At 42.0% G+C, this 20,949-nt stretch overlaps 1 protein-coding gene across 1 annotated transcript in view; it reads right to left on the bottom strand.

The window, feature by feature from the left end:
- Window positions 1-4,030: 4,030 nt before the first annotated feature.
- Window positions 4,031-20,949, bottom strand: part of TXK (TXK tyrosine kinase) — a 38,906-nt gene continuing 21,987 nt past the window's right edge. The window contains exons 9-14 of the mRNA XM_008140286.3: window positions 19,163-19,334; window positions 15,303-15,519; window positions 11,356-11,420; window positions 8,222-8,340; window positions 6,292-6,449; window positions 4,031-4,099 (exon numbers count right to left, since the gene is read on the bottom strand). Of these exons, the coding sequence (XP_008138508.2) occupies window positions 4,031-4,099; window positions 6,292-6,449; window positions 8,222-8,340; window positions 11,356-11,420; window positions 15,303-15,519; window positions 19,163-19,334 (800 nt within the window). The remainder of the gene's footprint in view (window positions 4,100-6,291; window positions 6,450-8,221; window positions 8,341-11,355; window positions 11,421-15,302; window positions 15,520-19,162; window positions 19,335-20,949) is intronic.

The following is a 20,949-nucleotide window of genomic DNA, read 5'->3' as shown; positions in this document are numbered from 1 at the left end:
GTATGTGTGTGTCCATCCTACATATGATGGTACATCCACATCTTTCATAATTTCTCCGTATCCAAGTTCTTATTGCTGTCAAACCCGCCCCCCCTTCTCTGCTCTGCAGTACATCTCTAATATTTCTTTTTTTATCATCCTACATTACTTCAATCTTCTCAAATATTATTTACTTTAGATTGTGGTCTGTAGGTCTGGAAGGTTGGCAACCGCTGGCATATAGCATACTGTTATGTTGACAACAAAGATCAGGGAGTGAGTGAGTAGATATTATATTGTAGCACAGCTCAAATAAGCAAGTTAAAATTGAATATGAGACACTCTTGCCCATAAAAGCCCTTTAGCCATTGTTATGGCCAAGACAATTCCAAGTGTTGTTGAGGATGTGAAGCAGCTGGAACACTCATGCACTGCTGCGGGTTATGAATCTGGTTGTATCCACTTAGGAACACTGCTTGGCACTATTTACAAAAGCTGAATATACACATAATTGTTGGCCCTGCAATTCCACTCCTAGATATACCTAACCGAAGTACATACATATTTTCACCAAAAGACATGTAGAAGAATGTTCATAGCAGCACTGATCTATAGCCAAAAGTTGGAAACAGCCCAAATATCCATCAAGAGTAGAGTAGATAAATAACCTGCAGTATAATTGTATAATGGGAGACTATACAGAGATGAAAATGAATGAAATGCAACTACCTACATATAACATAGATGAATCAAACAAACATATTAAATGAAAGAAGCCAGGCACAAAAGTACAATGCCATAGGATTCTATTTACAGAAAGTTTGTGTTGGAAATCAGGATATTGATTGCTGTTGGGGTAATGACTTGAACAGGGAATGAGAATGGAGTCTGAAATTCTGAAATGTGCCATTTCTTGATCTAGTGCTAGTTTCACAGATGTACTCACTTTGTGAAAATTAAGCCATATACACGATTTGTGTACTTTATGTGTGGGAGCAAAGGGTCAACAGCAGTCCTGTACTGTTTTTCTCCCAGATCTAGACCTACCTGCCTGAGAGTACTACCAGTCCCTCGAATATGTCCCAAGATAAGGTAAATCTGGGATGTTGGGTACCAGGGCCAGACATGTGTTTTGTACACTGTGAAACCTCTGATCTGTGAGACAGCACATGGGTTGGGAGGCCTGTGAACTGCAGGCCTACATGACAGATAGAAAACCAAGGAATAAGCTTCTTTGCATCAGGATGAACACCACACATCATGGCCTCATTGCCGGCAAGCATACACTCTCCTGGCAGATGAGGAGGGACCCGAGCATCTGTGCACATGGAGAATTGGTAGGCTTCCATTGGAACTGAGGGCTGTGCATACTCTTTTTCCTGTCCTGAATCTTTCTAAACAGCTAAGTAAACGTAGTGCTGGAATAAATACGATGGTGTCTTGTGAGTTTGATTGCCACTCAAACATGCCACCAATGCAGTGGTGGGACCATGTATTGTACTCCAATTCAAAGTTTACTCAACAAAAAACATTTTTTGGCTCTTCTTGCCAAAAGGCTATTTACACTGATCCTATATTCTGCTTGGCCTCCAAGTTCACTCTGTTTTTCTGAGCTTCCCTCTCTCCTTTGACTTCCTGTCTTCTCCTTTTTAGGGCTCTCACCTACCACCAACCTCTAAACTTCCCGTCCATTCCTTATGCAGAACTATCTCATCCTTAACTAGTCAAGCCACCCACAGACAGCTCATGTCAATAACGAATACAAAGATCGGTTGCAAAACAACTCCCTCCCAAAGGGAGTTGTCTGACTACTTCTTAAGGAAATTTTTCTTTTGTTAGACAGGGAATGCTGACTCTCTGTCCATAGACGTTCCAAATCCACACATTATCTGAGTCTCAGTTACCTTCATGATTCCCGTTCCTAATTTGGTGTTTCAAACTTTTCTAAAACGTTGAAACAGAAGGAATAGAACTTGCCTACCATCACCACAGATGCTCTTAGAAGTCCCAGCTGCCACCCTGTGACCTCCAGGATGACTGACCTGTACCGCCACTCGGCTCTGTGCTCTGACTCCCTGCACTGCATTGATAGTGGTGGCAGATGCTCTATAGACACTCCCAGCATTTCAGTGTTTGGTATGTTGTTGTTTTCTTTTGAGGGGAGAGTGAGGACTACGAAGCTTAGTAAAACCCGAGAAAGACACCTTACTGCACATATTGGTACTACTTTATTTCCTGTTATAACATTAACCTTCCCTCCCTCTGCTTTTGCTGCTTAATGGTCTCATAGTCTCTTGAGCTAGACTTTCACATGATTTTACTGGAACTACAGTCTCAGTAGTAGGATCCCTCTGTCTTCCCTCCCCATAGCAGAAGACATGAGGAAAAGCAGGTGATAATCTCAGAAATGGCACAGTGTCTCAGACAAACATGTCTGAGGCCACCACTTGAGTTACCAAGATTCTTCTGGTGCCTGATTATTTCAATGCACGTTTCTTGGATACTATTGACATTCAAAGATGTCATTCTTAGAGTGGGCAAACATGATTTAAAAATCACAACTACTGACAGCCAGCAAGTTAGGATTTAAAGAGAATTATAAAACAAGTTCCTTCAGAACCACAGTGCAGGGCAGGATAGCATAAAAATAATGGGCTCCTGTTGTTAGAACCCACGGTAATGACACGTGTGCTTTCTATCATAACCTTCTTCACATGGAACTTCTGAAGCCCTCAGAATGATAAAGATCAATTTCCAATCGTTCCTACAAACAGTGCGTGAGAAATTAAGATTTTATCTTATGACTGCTGGTTGCTTAATCATGAATTCAAAACCCTGGACTTCAGAAACGAAGGAGCCTGATGTAACAATTGGTTGACTTTCTTTTGCTGCCCTCTTGTTCTTGTGGAAAAACCAAGTCATCTTCCAGTAAGGTGCAGGAGGTACTTTTTATGACAAAATAAGACTTCTCACGTTTGTCCAATGTCACATGGACAAAGTGTGAAATCTTGGAATTGAAATTCAGGCTCTGAATTGCCCCTGACAATGGCTGTTGGGTCCAAGTTCCGCTGCTATGGACTTGATTTCTTTGGATGCCAGGAATTGGAAAAAGACATGAGCAGCCATAGGGAGGTGGGTCATGCTTTATTGCAAACAAAGCAGACAACTGCCTGGTCAGTGGCACCTTATATACTCACTCAAACAAAAGAGGCCTCATGCCAATTAGTGACATCTGTGCTACATTAACATAAGTAGGTTATATAAGGGTGCGCCTGCACAGTACAGATAGTGATACTGCTGAGTCATTGCCTTTTCGAATGCGAATGGCAAATGGGCCTTTAACATCCAGTGTACTCTGGCCAGAGTCCCCACAATGGGTATCACTGGAAAGGGAAATGTTACCAGGACCTGTACAAAGAAGAATGTGGGTTATCTCCTACAACAGTGTTTAAAACTGAAATATAAGAAACTGTCTCCAAAGGTATCAGATATGTGCAACAGCAATTTGTTAAATAACATAGGGAAGACTATACAAGACAGTTCCAGACTGCTCACAGACATGCGGTTTGTAAAATGAAGGTAAGTTTCTATGAAGATCTGTGTAGATCAAAAGCATGAGATTCTGCAGGGGAGGCTTCTTTAGTCCATGAGTTGGCAAAATTTATTTTCATCTTCTGTGCATGGCTGACTGAAGTAAAGAGTGTCACTCCTCTTCAGGAAATAAATTTGTTTCACCCTTAAAGAATCCTGTTTCCATGTACCCTCAGGGGTCCTCAGGGCTATTCTTATAAATACGATAGAGCATTTTCCCCATCTTCATAAATAGGACATGAGGAATGAAGAGTTTACAAGTCCTGCTCAAACATGTAGGAAATCTGTTGTCAGAATAACATTCTTAAATGTTATAAAAAGTTTGGGATGCCTGTGATCTTGATAATGTTTCCAAGAGGCAGCAACTCTGAAAGAAGATATTCACCATCAGTGACCCACACAGCATTTCCTTTTGAGACAACTTGACGACATGATCTTCTGGGTTGGCATTCCACTCCAGTCACCAAGTTTCTGCAATCTCAGAGAGAACCCGCAGCAGCTCAGCGAATGTAGGGCGGCCTTTAGGTTTCTGGAAAAGGGAAGCAGAGGTGGTCAGCTCAGCTTCAGACTCACTCAGACACCAGTTCTGGAACTCGCCAGCACGGACCTGGGTCCAGGCTGGTTCTCCACAAATGGGAGAGAAAGATACCTTGGCAGTGGAGTGAGCTGTGATGTGAAAATGTAAGAGTAGAGAGCATTGCAAAGATAAAATGGCTAGAGCTGCAAACACTAGCCACATGTGGCTATTTAAATTTCAACTAATTCAATTAAGTCCATTTTAAAACTCAGTTTCCAGTCACACCAGCCACGCTGCACGCCTTCAGGGCCAGGCATGGCTACCATATTGGATAGCACAGACATAGCACATTTCCATCATCACAGAAGGTTCTGTTGGCCAGCACTGCCCACAATCGATGTGGATAATTTGATGTGCATGAGGTAAAGGAAGAGCGGGGAAAGAGCGGGCATCTAGAGTACTAGGCTCCCACAGGCAGCTCCTCGTGGGAGCCCACATTCTCACCAAGGCCACAGGCGGCAGGGTTAGTGGGGAGACAGACACCCTTAGCAGCTTTTGAACAATAAAAAAGCAAAAGAAGATGTGAGCTCATGTGAGAATCCTCCTGGAAATTCCAAGAATACATTGTGAAGTTTTGTAGGGGCTGAAGATCCACAGTCAGTAGAGACTATGAAACGTGTGTATCAAGGCTATTATTACCATGTTGGATCTAGAGATGCCTAAGTCCTTAGGGCTTTTAGATTACATTAAAAAGTTGTAGGCAAAATCAACTTTGCAAACAAGTACATCAACATAACCAAAACACTGCTTTAATCGTGTTCCAACTGTTATTTGAGACTGATTGTCACTTACTTGCCCCTTCTTGGTCTCCTCCCCACAAAATATAAAATTTCAATAGGTATTTTATTGTATGTATATGTATACATACATATCTATATCTATATCTATATCTATATCTATCTATCTACATATATATAAAATAGAGAAATATGCTAATTAACTGGGAGGCCATAACAGGTCAACCAGATACTAGGAGGTTGCGAGAGCAGCGTCAGGGGCAGGGAAGCAGGGGCCTCTGCACACCTGCACTGGGGAGGGCTTGATCAGCAGTGGCCGTGGCTGCTGCGGGGCCTAGAGAGCGAGGCAGGGCTGGACCGGCAATTTGAGGGTGGGTGGCGCCGTGCTATTTCGAATCGCACGCTGGGCTCTAGTACAATATATAATTCCTGAGCTATTTACAATGTTAATGCAAAGTTGCTCTTAAGACAGCTGTTTGCTACTAAAAGCCTACAAGATTCCTTGCAGAGCAGTTAGTCATATGTAAAATATTTTCATACACCAGGTATCTTTATAAAATTAATACTTTGCTGGATATGAACAACCACATCACTCTTGAAATACTGAATTTTCCAGTGTTTGTGGACTGGAAATCAAGTGGTTTCTTTTTCAGCCAGGAGGAAACTCCTCACCCAGCTGTGGTTTTTCTGGGCTGAAACTATCAGCTGGAAAGAGAGGAGCTAACACCATCACTGGGGAGTCTGATATGACAGGAGAGGTGTGTTGAATCAATGCCCAGAAAAGACAGTAGTGAGACATAATCCCCTCTGGCTTTATTTTTAAGCTTATCATTTTAAGAAAAAGAGAAATTGGGCTCCCTAAAGATCATTTCCTGAGTAGAAGTTCCTGGCACCCTCTCTGCCTTCATTCTGTTCTGGTTTAATCTCTCTACCAAGAGTCCTGAGTGCCCCAAGAGAGATGAAACCCACTACTTTTAGCCTTAGAAAAGCAAGACAAATTAGTAGAGCGAAGTAAGTAAAAACACCATCCTTCTCTCTCAATGTGGAAGTTTGAAAAACCTGATTCTACCCTTTAGTTCCCACCCACCAGTTCCTAAAAGGTGTAAACCAGCTAATCTCTGAGGCTTTATTAGCAAGACTTTCTGCAGGAACCAATCTCAGAAAGATAAGACTTGGAAAATATCCTGAATTCCTCAGATGAAAGGCCATTGTTAAAAACAAAATAGATTAATGACTTTGCAGTGGGAGTGTCAGAGAGAAATAGTGCTTCTGGCTCTCAGGGGTCATTCCCAAGGAACAGACACCTTTTCCTGCCATGATGGGGTCCTGCGGTGAGGTATGTGATACATGGGCCTGCTCTCCGATGCTGGGGCTGCCAACCTTCACGGGAAAGTGAGGGACACTCACCTCATGCCAGCAGCGGTACATGACTTCGTAGATGGACATTGGTGCCAGGCGAGGGCGGTACAACCTGAAGCCTTTAGAAATGGCTTCCACAACTTGTAAATTTGACTTATTTTCAAAAGGCATTCTCCCTTCTGTAAAAATTTCCCACATCAGAACGCCTGCGAAGATAATGCACGAGAACCAGAGGTTAGAGAGAAATGGTTACTTAGAACTGAAAGAACTGTCTCAAACTCTACGGCATTATCTTCCTCTTCCAGTCTTTGCACAATAACCACGCAGAATGAGAGCGGGCCCATCTAGGGAGCAGATGGTGTGCATCTCAGTTTTCGAACAGGCCTGTAACCTGAAAATGTCCCAGTTGGAAACAATGTCTTTCCTTTTCCATTGGCCTTGTCTGCCTCCCTATTGGAAGAAAATGCTGGCAGCATTTTCCTTTGTAAGTATTCTCATGCCCCCACACCCTGAAATCGATAAACCTTTTGGCCATTGCACAGAAAATGACAGACTTGTCTGAGGCTCTGCTGCCTGCTAAGACCAAGAGTTTACTAGCTAGCAGACGGCATTCATCCCCCCTCCAACACTGGAAGTTAGACTGCTGGGTTGAGCCAAAGACTATCTAGCAAGGGCAGGTGTTGATTGATTAACTGAATTCATGAAGTTTCATGAATCAATCAGTTAATCAATCAAGACTATCAACATAAGCAGGTGTTGATTGATTAACTGATTGATTCGTGAAACTTCTTCAGGTCTCCCAATTTGAGTTTATTTAATAATTCACTTATTCTACAAATTTATATTCGGTATTGAGTAAGAGGCCAGGCCTATGCTAGAGCCAGAGGGTCCTTAAGAATGACACCACTCCAGGTGCTCAAGAGCCTCACTTGTCCAAGGGGCTGAAGAGAGACAAGTGGGCAGGTAAAACTCCAGGCGTTCTCATTGTTCTGCAGCCACGTGATGAGGCCCTTGGGTTGCTATCCATCAGTCTCAGAACATAACTCTCTAGTAGAGCTTAAAATGTCACCTGCCAAGACTACCACATGTCAGTGGAGAGCTAATGAGATCAATGACATGAGTTTAACCTTATTGTGACAATAAAATTCACACGCTGCTGAGGATATAGCTGTTCCTCCAAACCCAAGAAGCCGTCCAGGAAAGTCTGGGTGAAAGAGAGTAGATAACCACACATTTGTTGCCACTCTTTGAAAATCATTTAAAAGAACAGACTCCATTGGGCATAGGGCTACAGCAGGCGTCCTCAAACTACGGCCCGCGGGCCACATGCGGGTGTTTTTGCCGTTTTGTTTTTTTACTTCAAAATAAGATATGTGCAGTGTGCATAGGAATTTGTTCATAGTTTTTTTTTTAAACTATAGTCCGGCCCTCCAACGGTCTGAGGGACAGTGAACTGGCCCCCTGTTTAAAAAGTTTGAGGACCCCTGGTCTACAGTGTCTCTTTCTCAGTGAAGAACATTACCCAATATAAATATTGATTGACAGATCCCAAGGAGGCCTATGTCTAAATTCTATAAAATTTGACGGTAATGAAGTAAATTAGGGCATGTTGCTTAGCAGTTAGACAATGAAGTTTATTAATCACATTCGAAAGTCAATGACCCCAGAAGATCAGTTTTCCTTACAAGTCTCTGTGGTGTGGACGTGTCGGCTGAGTTTGTTTTCTAGGTCAGAAGACTCTCTACCCTCTTACGGTTTCACAGCAAGTGCTCATTGGGAAAGGAAAAGATCCAAAAGGCAGACTTATGTCAGAGGATGAAGGACACCAGTTGCCAAAGACAGCCTGGGTGTGTTCAGAACACTTAAGACAGAAAGCAACTGTTTTCAAATGCTGCATCCTGTTAGGAAATCAAACTTTTAGGAGACTGGCCTATTTTATGACAGAAAGCTCCATTAAAAAGACATTAAATTCACTCACCAAATGACCAGACATCAGATTTGCTGCTGTACTTGTTGAAATGGAAAACTTCCGGAGGGGACCACTTGACTGGGAACTTGGCTCCAGAGGAACTGATGTATTCATCATCCAAAACGTACCTACGGCCACCAGATTGCAAAGCACATTGTGTTCTGTGTTACCTCCAAGTTCTGTTTACTTCAAGTCCCTTCAGTGAAGTCAGTTCTAGAAGACAACGTGTTTTACCCCCCAAAAGTTCTGCATACCCTCCCTTTTTGTCTTCAAAGTGGGAAAGCGGTCCTTAGAGTGTTTCTTTTCCAAGCCAAGCCTCAATTTTGTTTATTTTACTTGGGTCTCAGAAAACCATAGCCATGCTTCAGTCCAAAACATACCCTACTTATTGTGCTAGTTACAATAAAATCTGCAAAGAAGTGTGCTGAATGGTCTAGCAACCAAGGTTATAAAAAGGAGATAAAAATAAATATATAATAAAAAAGAAATTCACAGCTGAATGTCTTCTTGTCTTTCTGCATATTTTTTTGTGGGACAGAGAAGGGAGAAATGAAAGTATTTGAACATAATATATTTGAGGTAGAAAATTTCTAGTGCATTAAAATGACCCTATAGGGAAAGAAATCAATAATAGCTACCACCTCCTTTAAAAAATAACAAAGAAATTAAACCCTCTCTCTTTTTTGAGAATCCAATAATCTCTTTTTTGGGTATTTGCAGAAATATCCAAGAATGGGCATCTGGAGAGAAGAGAGGATCATTAACATGTGCTATGTAGCCTCTTGTCTTGAGTATGTAGTATAGTATTTTTACATTTATTTATTAATGCTTCCCCACATTGCACTTCTTTTCCTCACATACTCTATCTCACCTCACCTTTAAGGTCTTCACTGAACCAGAAGTCATTCTACTAAAGGGAAAGAATGAATCATAGAAAACAAAATGGAAACAAACATTTTTCATAGCTTTTGAGTTTCTAGAGAAGGTGAAGGATGGAATTATTAAAATATTTGGGAGAATGGCTCATTTGGGAGAATAAGAGTGAGACCTACCTCCATCACCACTACTATCTGCCCCTCTAGAAAAGGCCCCTTGAGCCAGGAAGTAGGTAGAAATAGTAGACCTCAGTGGCGGGGGCTGAGGTAGAGAACTGACCCTGCACCCTACATGAGCTGCCCTAATGACATAGCAGAGAAAGAAGACCCCACTTCACCACAACAGGTTAGTGGGATTCAAAAGCAAAACGGAACCTGTGCCTTCTTTCCCAGGTGGAGCCCAGGAAAGGCAGAAAGATCACAGAGAACAAGAAGCTCTGGATGTGCCTAGGGAAATGGGGCCTTAGAACATCAGCTGTGAAGGAATCTTGCAGACAGAAACTCAGGATGAGTCAGTGGCCACCTGTGTGGATGGCCAGCCAAGCACAAAACAAGAGGATGGTGACTGCAAGGAAGCCCGTGTCAATGGACAATAGACAATAACAAGGAGCGGACAGGCCATCTCCCTTCCAGTACTATGGCCCCAAGAAACACACAGAACTGGGATTTGGGCCCTGATGAGAGTCAAGGAGAAACCGTAAATTGACTGAAATTAAATTTTTAGCAACCTGAAGGAAAGGGTCCAGAATATAAACTGCAAGGAGTTATAAAGAATATGGTTAGCCGAAACCGGTTTGGCTCAGTGGATAGAGCATCAGCCTGCGGACTCAAGGGTCCCAGGTTCGATTCTGGTCAAGGGCATGTACCTTGGTTGCGGGCACATCCCCAGTAGGGGGTGTGCAAGAGGCAGCTGATCGATGTTTCTCTCTCATCGATGTTTCTAACTCTCTATCCCTCTCTCTTCCTCTCTGTAAAAAATCAATAAAATATATTTTAAAAAAAAGAATATGGTTAGATTTTTTACACTATTGAGCTGTAGACTTAAAGTCAACTCCTACGGCAGATAATAGGGATGTATGATGATGACATAGAAAAATCAGAACTGAGCAAACAAATTTATTATTTTTTCTTTCAGAAATATAGCCATACACATACACACACACACACACACACACACACACACACACACACACTAGTGGCCTGGTGCACAAAATTCGTGCATGGGAGGGGGGCGTTCCCTCAGCTAGCCTGCACCCTCTCCAATTGGGGACCCCTTGGGGGATGTCCGACTGCCACAGGGATCGGTCCTAAATCGGCAATCGGACATCCCTCTCACAATCTGGGACCGCTGGCTCCTAACTGCTCACCTGCCTGCATGCCTGATTGCCCCTAACCCCTATGCCTGCCTGCCTGATCACCCTTAATCTCTCTGCCTGCCTGCCTGATCACCCCTAACTGCCTCTGCCTGGCTGCCTGATCACCCCCAACTGCCCTCCCCTGCCAGCCCGATCATCCCCAACTGCTCTCCCCTGCTGGCCTGATCCCCCTAACTGCCCTCCCCTGCTGGCCTGATCCCCCTAACTGCTTTCCCCTGCCAGCCTGATCCCCCTTACTGCTCTCCCCTGCCGGCCTGATTGCCCCTAACTGCCTCTGCCTCGGCCCTGCCACCATGGCTTTGTCTGGAAGGTCTCCAGAAGGTCTTCCGGTCTAATTAGCATATTACTCTTTTATATATATATATATGCTTCTTTCTTAATCTTACACATATAATGAGTAGACTGAGAAATTACTCTTAATTTTAATATGTCACAGTTTTATTTATTTATTTATTTACTTATTTAATATATTTTATTGATTTTTTACAGAGAGGGATAGAGAGTTAGAAACATCGATGAGAGAAACATCGATCAGCTGCATCTTGAACACCCCCTACTGGGGATGTGCCTGCAACCAAGGTACATGCCCTTGACCGGAATCGAACCTGGGACCCTTGAGTCCGAAGGCCGATGCTCTATCCACTGAGACAAACCGGTTTCAGCATAATATGTCACAGTTTTATTAATGATGATATATGAAAAGAGATCAGAATAGCCCACAGTATCCATTTACCTCACAGTTAAAATTGGTGCATGTCCTAAAGTGGGTCAGCAGGCCATACAGCCACATTAACGGGGGGGAAAAGCAAAGCCAATAACATCTTTCAGTTTGTCAGTAGACAAGTACAAGATTTTCTCTTATGAGTAAACAATAGCAAATTATATTATGTACCTTGTCATTCCGAAGTCCGAAATTTTTACTATACTTGTAGAACTGACCAAACAATTTCTTGCCGCCTATAAAAGAAGAAGAGAACCTGAGTTTGAATATAAGTTTTTCTTTCGAGTTTCTACTCTCCTTTTCCTTAGTTTATTTGGGCCCCAGCCTACTTCTCTATGTGGTCAGCCTGTTATTTTTATGGTGGCACCTGTGGTGGTTGATGTATGTGACTTGGCATATCTGCCCTCACATGGGAGATTTTAATGATTCTTCAAAGAAAGAACAAAAAAGTGAAAAGAAATTGTAACACTTTTTAAAGATTTTTTAATATTTTTAAAAAGTATCCTTGATAAATATGAAGATGAACTCAATCTTAATGAGGGAATCCTCTTAAATAAAGATGGTAAGCTATGAATCTTGACATAAAAAATAGTGTGTATTTTAAAATGTATCTTAAATAAAAAGAAGGCTCAATATACATGACAAATAAGGGATAGTCATTACATATCTTTGGGACATATCATTGCTAATAAAAATTGAGGACTTGTATTTTAAAACTTACATCTCATTGAATATAACTATTTATAATGATACTTTCACATCCTATATAATAAAGAGGTAATATGCAAATTGACCATCACTCCAACACACAAGTTGGCCGCCCCCATGTGGACACAAGATGGCTGCCACAAGATTGCTGGCTGGGGAGGGCAGATGGGGGGGACCAGGCCTGCAGGGGAAGGCAGTTAGGGGTGACCAGGCCTGCAGGGGAGGACAGTTAGGGGCAACTGGGCCGGCAGGGGAGCAGTTAAGCGTTGATCAAGCTGGTAAGGGAGTGGTTAGGGGGTGATCAGGCTGGCAGGCAGAAGCAGTTAGGGGCAATCAGACAGGCAGGCAGGCGAGTGGTTGGGAGTTAGCAGTCCTAGATTGTGAGAGGGATGTCTGACTGCCCGTTTAGGCCCAATCCCACTGGACATCCCTTGAGGGGTCCCAGATTAGAGAGGGTGCAGGCTGGGCTGAGGGACACACCCCCATGCACGAATTTCATGCACCGGGCCTCTAGTTTCTTAATATTACCACAGTGAACTAAATATAGGGCTATATAATGCAAAGATGATCTATCTGCTGCCAATCATTCTATTTTCAGTCAACCTAATCAAGAAAATTATTATTTAGGTTAGTTTGATAGAATTTTTCTCTTATCAAATTTTTGTGGTGTAGTTAGTCCTAAAATAAAAGCAAGAACCTTGAAATGGTTAAGTCAGAAGGAGCCAGTTGGAAAGATGTTGACAAGGGCTGGCAATCTCAAATACAGACCACAAGGTAAGCCCTTGACAGGGAAAGACTCGTTGTTAGCTAATATATTTTAAGTGGTATCTAGGTGGATAAAATAGAACACAAAAGAAAACAATGAAGAGATGAAGGAAAACAATGAAGGAAGGTCTGCAAGAAGACCCTTGGAGCAAAGAGAATGATCAGAACTGTCACCTGAGTTTTAAATTCTAACCCTCATCGGGAAAGACTAACCTGCAGAGTTTAGGAAGGTGAGCTAGGTGGAATGGATGCCAAATCCATCCACTTCAAAATCTGCTTGATAGCTACTTGGTACTAGACACTGGGGCATATTCCAGGAGGAATGAAAAAAGAATGGTTCTGCTATGTAATAACAATAGTTAGCATTGCTAAGCTCTTCTCTGAGCCAAGCACTGAGTTAAGTGTTTATTCATATTAATTCATGTAACCCTCCTAATAAGCCTACATGAGGGAGGTGCTTATAATCAACACCACTTTACTAGTTAACTAGCTTCTTAGCTGGTAAGAAACAGAGGCGGATTTCAACCCAGGCAGCCCAGCTCTGGAGCAGTGGTTCTCGATCTTGACTGCACAGGGGACTTTCCAGGACATGTTTCAAAAAATATTGATGGCAGGATTCCACTCCCAGAGATCCTGGTTTAATCGGTCTGGGGTATGATCTGGGTATTGTGATGTTTAAAAGCTCCTAGGCCTTGATCTCCAGGAATTTAGAGTCTAGCATTTGTGTAAACAATAAAAACAATTAGGAAGTAGAAATAATAAAATAATAAATTCCATGAATTCTAAGCCATGTAGGAAAAGCAATGGTGTCCTGGGGCCAATGAAATTATGCCTCCTATATCTCTCCAAAATATTTCAGCCGGAATGATGAATAATATGGTCATTCTGGTCATGGTGATGGGAGTACAGGATTACCTCTAGGAGACAATAGCAGGGATTTCTCACAGAATGCTCGTCGGAGTTCTTTTTGGGCTTAGAAATTAGACATGGAAGGGCATAGAAGGAACAGTATGAATACCATGAACAAATATGGAGTAGCTAGAAAATGTTTTTCAAGGGGAATAAGCAAAGCCAGAAAGCAGACTATCAGTATTTGGGGCAAGATAAGCCTTGAATCTGTTTGTATGTTTGTTTGTTTGTTTGTTTGTTTGTTTACTTGGACTATTCTGAACATTACAAAACAGAATGGCTTAGTATTTCTAGTCCTCTCGTTAATGTCGGTAATGCTGATGCAATCCTGTTAGAACCAAACCACGCCCACACGGGGTGGTTTCATACCCTGAGTGAGAACCACTGGAGCATGTTCTTAGCTATTGTATCTCTGGCAGAGGTCTTGGCATTTACTAGGTACTCAATGCCTATTTGATTACTGGAAGGAAGGGAGGGAGGGAGGGAGGGAAGGAGGGAGGGAGGAAGGAAGGAAGGAAGGAAGGAAGGAAGGAAGGAAGGAAGGAAGGAAGGAAGGAAGGGGAAAGAGTGAGAGAGGAAAGAAAAGTGAATTAGTTTTATTGCATGGTGGTTGATTAGTTTAAGGCATATTTAAGGTAGCACCTTACTTGGCTACAGCATCAACTGGGCAATTAAAAATAAAGCTACATTCCTAGAAGTGGGATCACTGGGTCAAATGGGAGTTCCATTTTTAGTTTTTTGAGGAAACTCCATGCTGTTCTCCACAGTGGCTGCACCAGTCTGCATTCCCACCAGCAGTGCACGAGGGTTCCTTTTTCTCCGCATCCTCACCAGCACTTGTCAATTGTTGATTTGTTGATGATAGCCATTCTGACTGGTGTGAGATGGTACCTCATTGTTGTTTTGATTTGTATCTCTTGGATGATTACTGACTTTGAGCATGTTTTCATATGTCTCTTGGCCTTCCTTATGTCCTCTTTCGAAAAGTATCACCAATCAGAAAGGATATATGCACTCCTATGTTCATAGCAGCACAATTCACCATTGCTAAGATTTGGAAACAGCCTAAGTGCCCATCAGCAGATGAGTGGATTAAAAAACTGTGGTACATCTACACAATGAAATACTACACTGTGGTAAAAGAGAAGGAATTCTTACCGTTTGCAACAGCATGGATGGAACTGGAGAGCATTATGCTAAGCAAAATAAGCCAGTCAGAGAAAGATAAATATCACATGATCTCGCTCATATGTGGAATATAATGAACAACATAAACTGATGAACGAAAACAGATCCAGAGACAGAGAAGCATCGATCAGACAGTCAAACCTCAGAGGGAGGTAGAGGCAGGTAAGGGGGAGAGATAATATATGTGAATATATTATAAATAGTATAAACCAAGGTAAAAGGACTTGTATGCATGCATATAAGCCTAACCAATGGACACAGACACCAGCGGGGTGAGGGCATGAAGGAGGTTGCGGGGGGGGGGGGGGGGGGCGGCAATGGGGGAATAAGGACACATATGTAATACCTTAATCAATAAAGAAAAAATAAAGACAATAAATAAATAAATAAATAAAGTTACACTTCCGAACAAATTGCATGAAGAAGAAAATGCTTTAAAATTAAGCCAGCATATGCATTATTCAAAGTATCAAAAGTCCTAAATTGTCATGTCCTTCTGAACATAAGTATGCTACACGAAATAATCAGCGAAATTGCACCACACTTACTAAGTCCCTGTGAATGAAGCAGTTCCTCTCCAGATACTCCATCCCTTCACATATGTCCTGGCACATGCTCAGCAGCATCTCCTTCCTGAGCTTCCCTTTCCTCTCCCTGAGGTAGTTCAGCAGGCAGCCGTTCTCCATGAACTCCGTCACGATGTAGAGGGGCTTCCGCTGGATGCACACTCCGTAGAGCTGAACCAGCCGCGAATGGGATAGTTTCCTGTGGCAGAAACACATGCACAGGGAACGGAACCGTGTTTGCATGGTGAAGTGTTTGGACTCTCTGGGATCATCTGCCATCTCTACAACATTTTCTTCACCGAGATACGATCAAAAGGAACCCAACCACAGAGGAAGTCGTGCAGTTTCCTGCCCACTGTCTGTGCTAAGAAAGTGGGGTGGAGAGTAAGCAGGCTGCCTAAGTCACTGTAGATACAGACTATTACATGCCCCATATTCTATGTTTTCTCCTTTCCATTTCGTATGCTTTTTGCTTCCTTATTACAGCTGCTCTTTGCCCAGATCTTGCAGAATTTCTGTTCGTTGAGTTTCAACCTTCTTAACTGTAGCTGCTCAGACAAAAAATTCTGGACAGGCAGGAGGGACAAAAGAGTGATTGATGCATACAAAAAGAAAATTGAATAATAAGAATGTATTTCAATGAAATTATATGTAAATAATAAGGGCTAGGATTTTAACTAAAAATCTTCATTATCAATGTTAATTACCCCTGGAGAAGAAACACTTAGGGAGGCAAGAAGATTAGGGTGTTTGCAGTTTTTTACCTTATACATTTCTGTGTAATATGAACTTACAATGCTAAAACTTTTCTTTCAAAATCTAAATTATTTTGGCATGAAGATATGATGATGTAGAAATAAAGAATAAAATGAGATACAAGTTAAAAAGTTCTTTAAAAATTAAAATTACTATACATATATTTTTATGATTATAAATAAAATTAGTTCATATATCTCCATATAATATATTGCCACCAATAAGCTACACCCAGAAACACAAAACCGTAGTTCAACAACTAAAATGAAGAATCCCTTAAAGGCGATGCAGAGCTGAAATGATTTAAAGAAAATGTAATGCCCCTGATCCAAAGAGCTGAATTCAAGTTTTATCTCCTATTGGCTGCCTGACCAGACAGCTTATTTAAACTTCCTTAACCCCAGTTTTCTTCACATGGAGATGACAAAACCTATCCTTCTTCTTTGTGAACAATAAATGAGATCACGTATGTGAATATATTATAAATAGTATAAACCAAGGTAAAAATATGTAGGTAACTTTTTACTTTAATAAGCTTTTTATGGGCTTACGTTGTCTAAGATGGAAAAGACTGGTTTTATTTAATTCTTCTAAATTACCTTTAGCACATGCTCTGGAAGCCTCATGTGTGTGGGCTCCCACATTAGGCTCCATCTCCAAATATAGTGATTAAGAGCCCAGAAGAGATTTGAAGTTGTTCTTTTACTGCAATGGAGCAGCTACACAGAATGCTAACAGTTTTGGTTAACAGCTATAAGATCTGGCCTATAGTAGTTGCCCAATAAATGTTTGTTGATCATTATGTTAGTTAATTGAAGATCATGGCTTTTGTGCCCAAACAGTTCATAGTTCTGATTTCAATTAGAAACTCTACCAATGTTTTGTTGTGGGACTGTAGGCAAATTAGATAAGTTTACAAAATTTCCTTTTTCTCATCTATAAAATTTGGACCTAAATGGAATCTACCTCATAGAATTATGAGGATTCATTAACTTATTCAGCAGTCCACAAATATATTTTGAACCACATGCTAGTCATCATTTTAGGCACTCACCAGGTTGTAGAAGAGAGATAAATAAGCTCCTATTATTATGGAGCTTACGTTCTAGTGGAGGGGAAACAAAACAAATACATATGAAGCTTTGGAGTAGTGACAAGGGCTTTGATCAAACTAGCACAAGGTGATATAATAGAAAGCATTTGGGGATGGGTATGCCAATTAAACGGGGTAGTCAGGGAAGACTTCCTGAAGGAGGTGACATTCAAACCACACACTTATAAAAAGGAGGTAATGTGTATATCCTATCTAATAAAAGAGTAATATGCAAATTGACCATCACTCCAACACACAAGATGGCTGCCCCCATGTGATCAAAGATGGCTGCCCCCATGTGGACACAAGATGGCCGCCACAAGATGGCCAGCATGGAAGGGCAGTTGAGAGGGACTAGGCCTGCAAGGGAGGGCAGTTGGGGGTGATCAAGCCTGCAGGGGAGCACAGTTAGGGTGACAAGGCTGGCAGAGAAGGGAAGTTGGGGGTGACCTGGCCTGCAGGGAAGGGCAGTTGTGGGGGACCCAGGCCTGCAGGGGAGAGCAGTTGGGGGGGACCAGGCCTGCAGGGGAGGGCAATTAGGGGTGACCAGGCCTGCAGGGGAGGGAAATTGAGGGGGACCAGGCCTGCAGGGGAGGGAAGTTGGGGGGGACCAGGCCTGCAGGGGAGGGCAGTTGGGGGGGACCAGGCCTGCAGGGGAGGGCAGTTAAGGGCAAACAGGCTGGCAGGGGAACAGTTAGGCATCAATCAGGCTGGCAGGGGAGTGGTGAGGGGGTGATCAGGCTGGCAGGCAGAAGCGGTTAGGGGCAATCAGGAAGGCAGGCAGGCAAGCAGTTGGGAGCCAGCAGTCCTGGATTGTGAGAGGGATGTCCAACTGCCCGTTTAGGCCCGATCCAAGTAGGATCGGGCCTAAACGGGCAGTCGGACATCCCTTGAGGGGTCCCAGATTGGAGAGGGTGCAGGCTGGGCTGAGGGACACACACTCCTGTGCACGAATTTCATGCACCGGGCCTCTAGTTACCATATAATATGCACATATACAATATAAGTATATTACCAAGCTGTATATGCTTGCCAGATAGAGCTCAATGTGTGTCAGCTTAATTTTTTTTAAGATGAATGTATTTTCATTCCACAGTTAGAAGTCAGAAGGGAGCCTTCCTGCCTCACTTAAAAAAAAAAAATTAGGAGCCCTGGCCAGTATGGCTCAGTTGGTTGTGCGTCATCCCATGCACCAAGAACTAAATTGCTTGGGATAACAAAACAGAATCTAGGTAATCTGGGTTTTCTTCTTCACCACATCGTTGTTCCTTTTAAGTAAATGTTGAACAAATACTTAAAGTTGATTTGATTTGTGTCACATTATCAGCCTGTCCTGGTCCAGGCCAGTTTATGGACGTAAAACACAGCCACATATTCAGCTGAGTCAAAATCCTGATCTGTGAGGGTCTACAAAAAGTCATTTCTGTTAAAGCTCAGTTCTTTTCTTTTTTCATTCGATTTCATTAATTTTTTTTTCTCAAGGTAAAATTTATTTTTATAATCTTTAATTTTGAAAGTATTACATAGCTCCTCCTTTTTCCCCCATTAACCTCTTCCAGCCTGCTCCCATCCTCTCTAAAGTTCAGAATTCTTATATCTTCTGAAAGCAAATACTTTATCCTTATATTACTATAAAGACAAAGTCAACATTTTTGCTTCTGAGAAAATGAACAAAAAGTGCACTTATTAAGCCCTATTATTGAAGCAAAGAGAACACGCATTTTTGTCACTTTCCTAGATTATCTCAATTAATCCACACATTGGTCCATTGAGGTAGGTATTACTATCACCATTTTATAGGTGAGGAAATTGACAGGCTTGGAAAGGTGAACTGACTCACCCAGGCCACACAGAGGTTAAGCAATTTGCCCAAGTCACACAACTAGCTTGGGCAGAGTTGTGACAAATCAGGTGTGACTGACTCCAAAATCCATGTTCTTTCCATGATACCAGGGTGTTGTAAGACATTTGTCTGGGTATTCTTTATGCTTACGTCATCACTTTGGCCTCCTCAATGAAATCCTCCTCAGACATGGAGCCTTCGTTGATGGCCTTGATAGCTACCTGGAGATGTGCTCGCCATTCACCTAAATGGACCACACCGAACTGACCGCTTCCGATCTCCTTTACAAAAGCCAACTCAGATGGATCTATCTCCCACTTTTCTGAAAAGTAAAAAAATAAAATAAAATAAAAATTCATGTTATAAGTAGGGAAAAGCTTGCTAAAATTTTAGAGCTAGAAAAGATTTAGGGATCACCTAGATCTCGTCTCTTATTTTATAGAGAGGTTAAAAAGTTTATACATGATTGAAGAGGGCCTACAATCATTTTTAATATTCTCATTGTGGTTTAAATGTGTAATTCCAGAATTCAAGTTTAAAAATACAAGCTTGTGGCCGAGACAGGTTTGGCTCAGTGGATAGAGCATCGGTCTGCGGACTAAAGGGTCCCAGGTTCGATTCCAGTCAAGGGCATGTACCTTGGTTGTGGGCACATCCCCAGTGGGGGGTGTGCAGGAGGCAGCTGATCGATGTTTCTCTCTCATCGATGTTTCTAACTCTCTATCCCTCTCCCTTCCTTTCTGTAAAAAAAATCAATAAAATATATATTTTTAAAAAAATACAAGCTTGAGCCCTAGCTGATTTGCTCAGTGGATAGAGCGTCGGCCTGTGGACCAAAGGGTCCCGGGTCTGATTCCAGTCAAGAGCATGTACCTCAGTTGCAGACTCCTCCCCAGCCCAGGCCCTGGTCAGGGCTCATGCAAGAGGCAACCAATCGATGTGTTTCTTTCACATTGATGTTTCTCTCTGTCTTTCCCTCTCTCTTCTACTCTCTCTAAAAAAAAAGAAAAAAGAAATTAAATCAATGGAAAAAAATATGCTTGGGTGAGGATTTTTTTTTTTTTAAGTAGAAAAACATACAAGCTTGAGCGTTAGCTGGTTTGGCTCAATGGATAGAGCATCAGCCTGTGGACTGAAGGGTCCTGGGTTCAATTCCAGTCAAGGGCACAGGGCATGTACCTTGGTTGCAGGCTCAATTCCCAGCCCCAGTTGGGGCGCATAGGAAAGGCAACCAATTGATGTGTCTCTCTCACATCGATGTTTCTCTCTCTCTCTGTCTCACCCCCTCTCTTCCACACTTTCTAAAAATCATTGGAAAAATATCCTCAGGTGAGGATTAACAAAAATACAAGCTTGACTTACTTGGAGGAGAATTATAGACATTAAAACATGCTTTCTCTTTTCAGAGAGAGCCAGGATAAAACATAGTTCTGTGCCTTTCTAAGCTAAACCTACCAAAACTAGATCTGGGACCTGAAATATCCGTGTCCAAAGTCTGCTTTTGTCCTAGTGAGTAAACTTGTGAGACAAAGTTTGGGCTTCCCTCCCCCATTTCAGTTCCTTCTACTGGATATTCCCATTCCTAAAGGGCTTTTCTGCCTTGAAAAAGTCCTCTTTAGGAAAAAGTCTAATCAATACATCTGATAAATATATCCAATGTTAAGATTCTAACCCACATATATATATATATATAAGTGTATGTTTGAAGTGACATTTACATTACTACATATTTCTCATCCTATAGAAGCAAGTCAGGGGGAAAAATGTTTTTTTTAAAAACCTCTTGAAAACTCGAAGTATCAAATCTTTTGAATCTCTTTTTATATAGCAATACCACCATCTGCTGGAACTTTAAAGTAATGCATTTAAACGAATCGTAAGAGCTTATGGTTCTTACAGCTTAGCAAAGTGCTCTCCCTCCCAATAGCAAGTGTGTA

The sequence above is a fragment of the Eptesicus fuscus genome, chromosome 2, assembly GCF_027574615.1.
Source record: "Eptesicus fuscus isolate TK198812 chromosome 2, DD_ASM_mEF_20220401, whole genome shotgun sequence".
NCBI lineage: Eukaryota > Metazoa > Chordata > Mammalia > Chiroptera > Vespertilionidae > Eptesicus > Eptesicus fuscus.
This window is presented reverse-complemented; position numbering and strand designations above follow the sequence as displayed.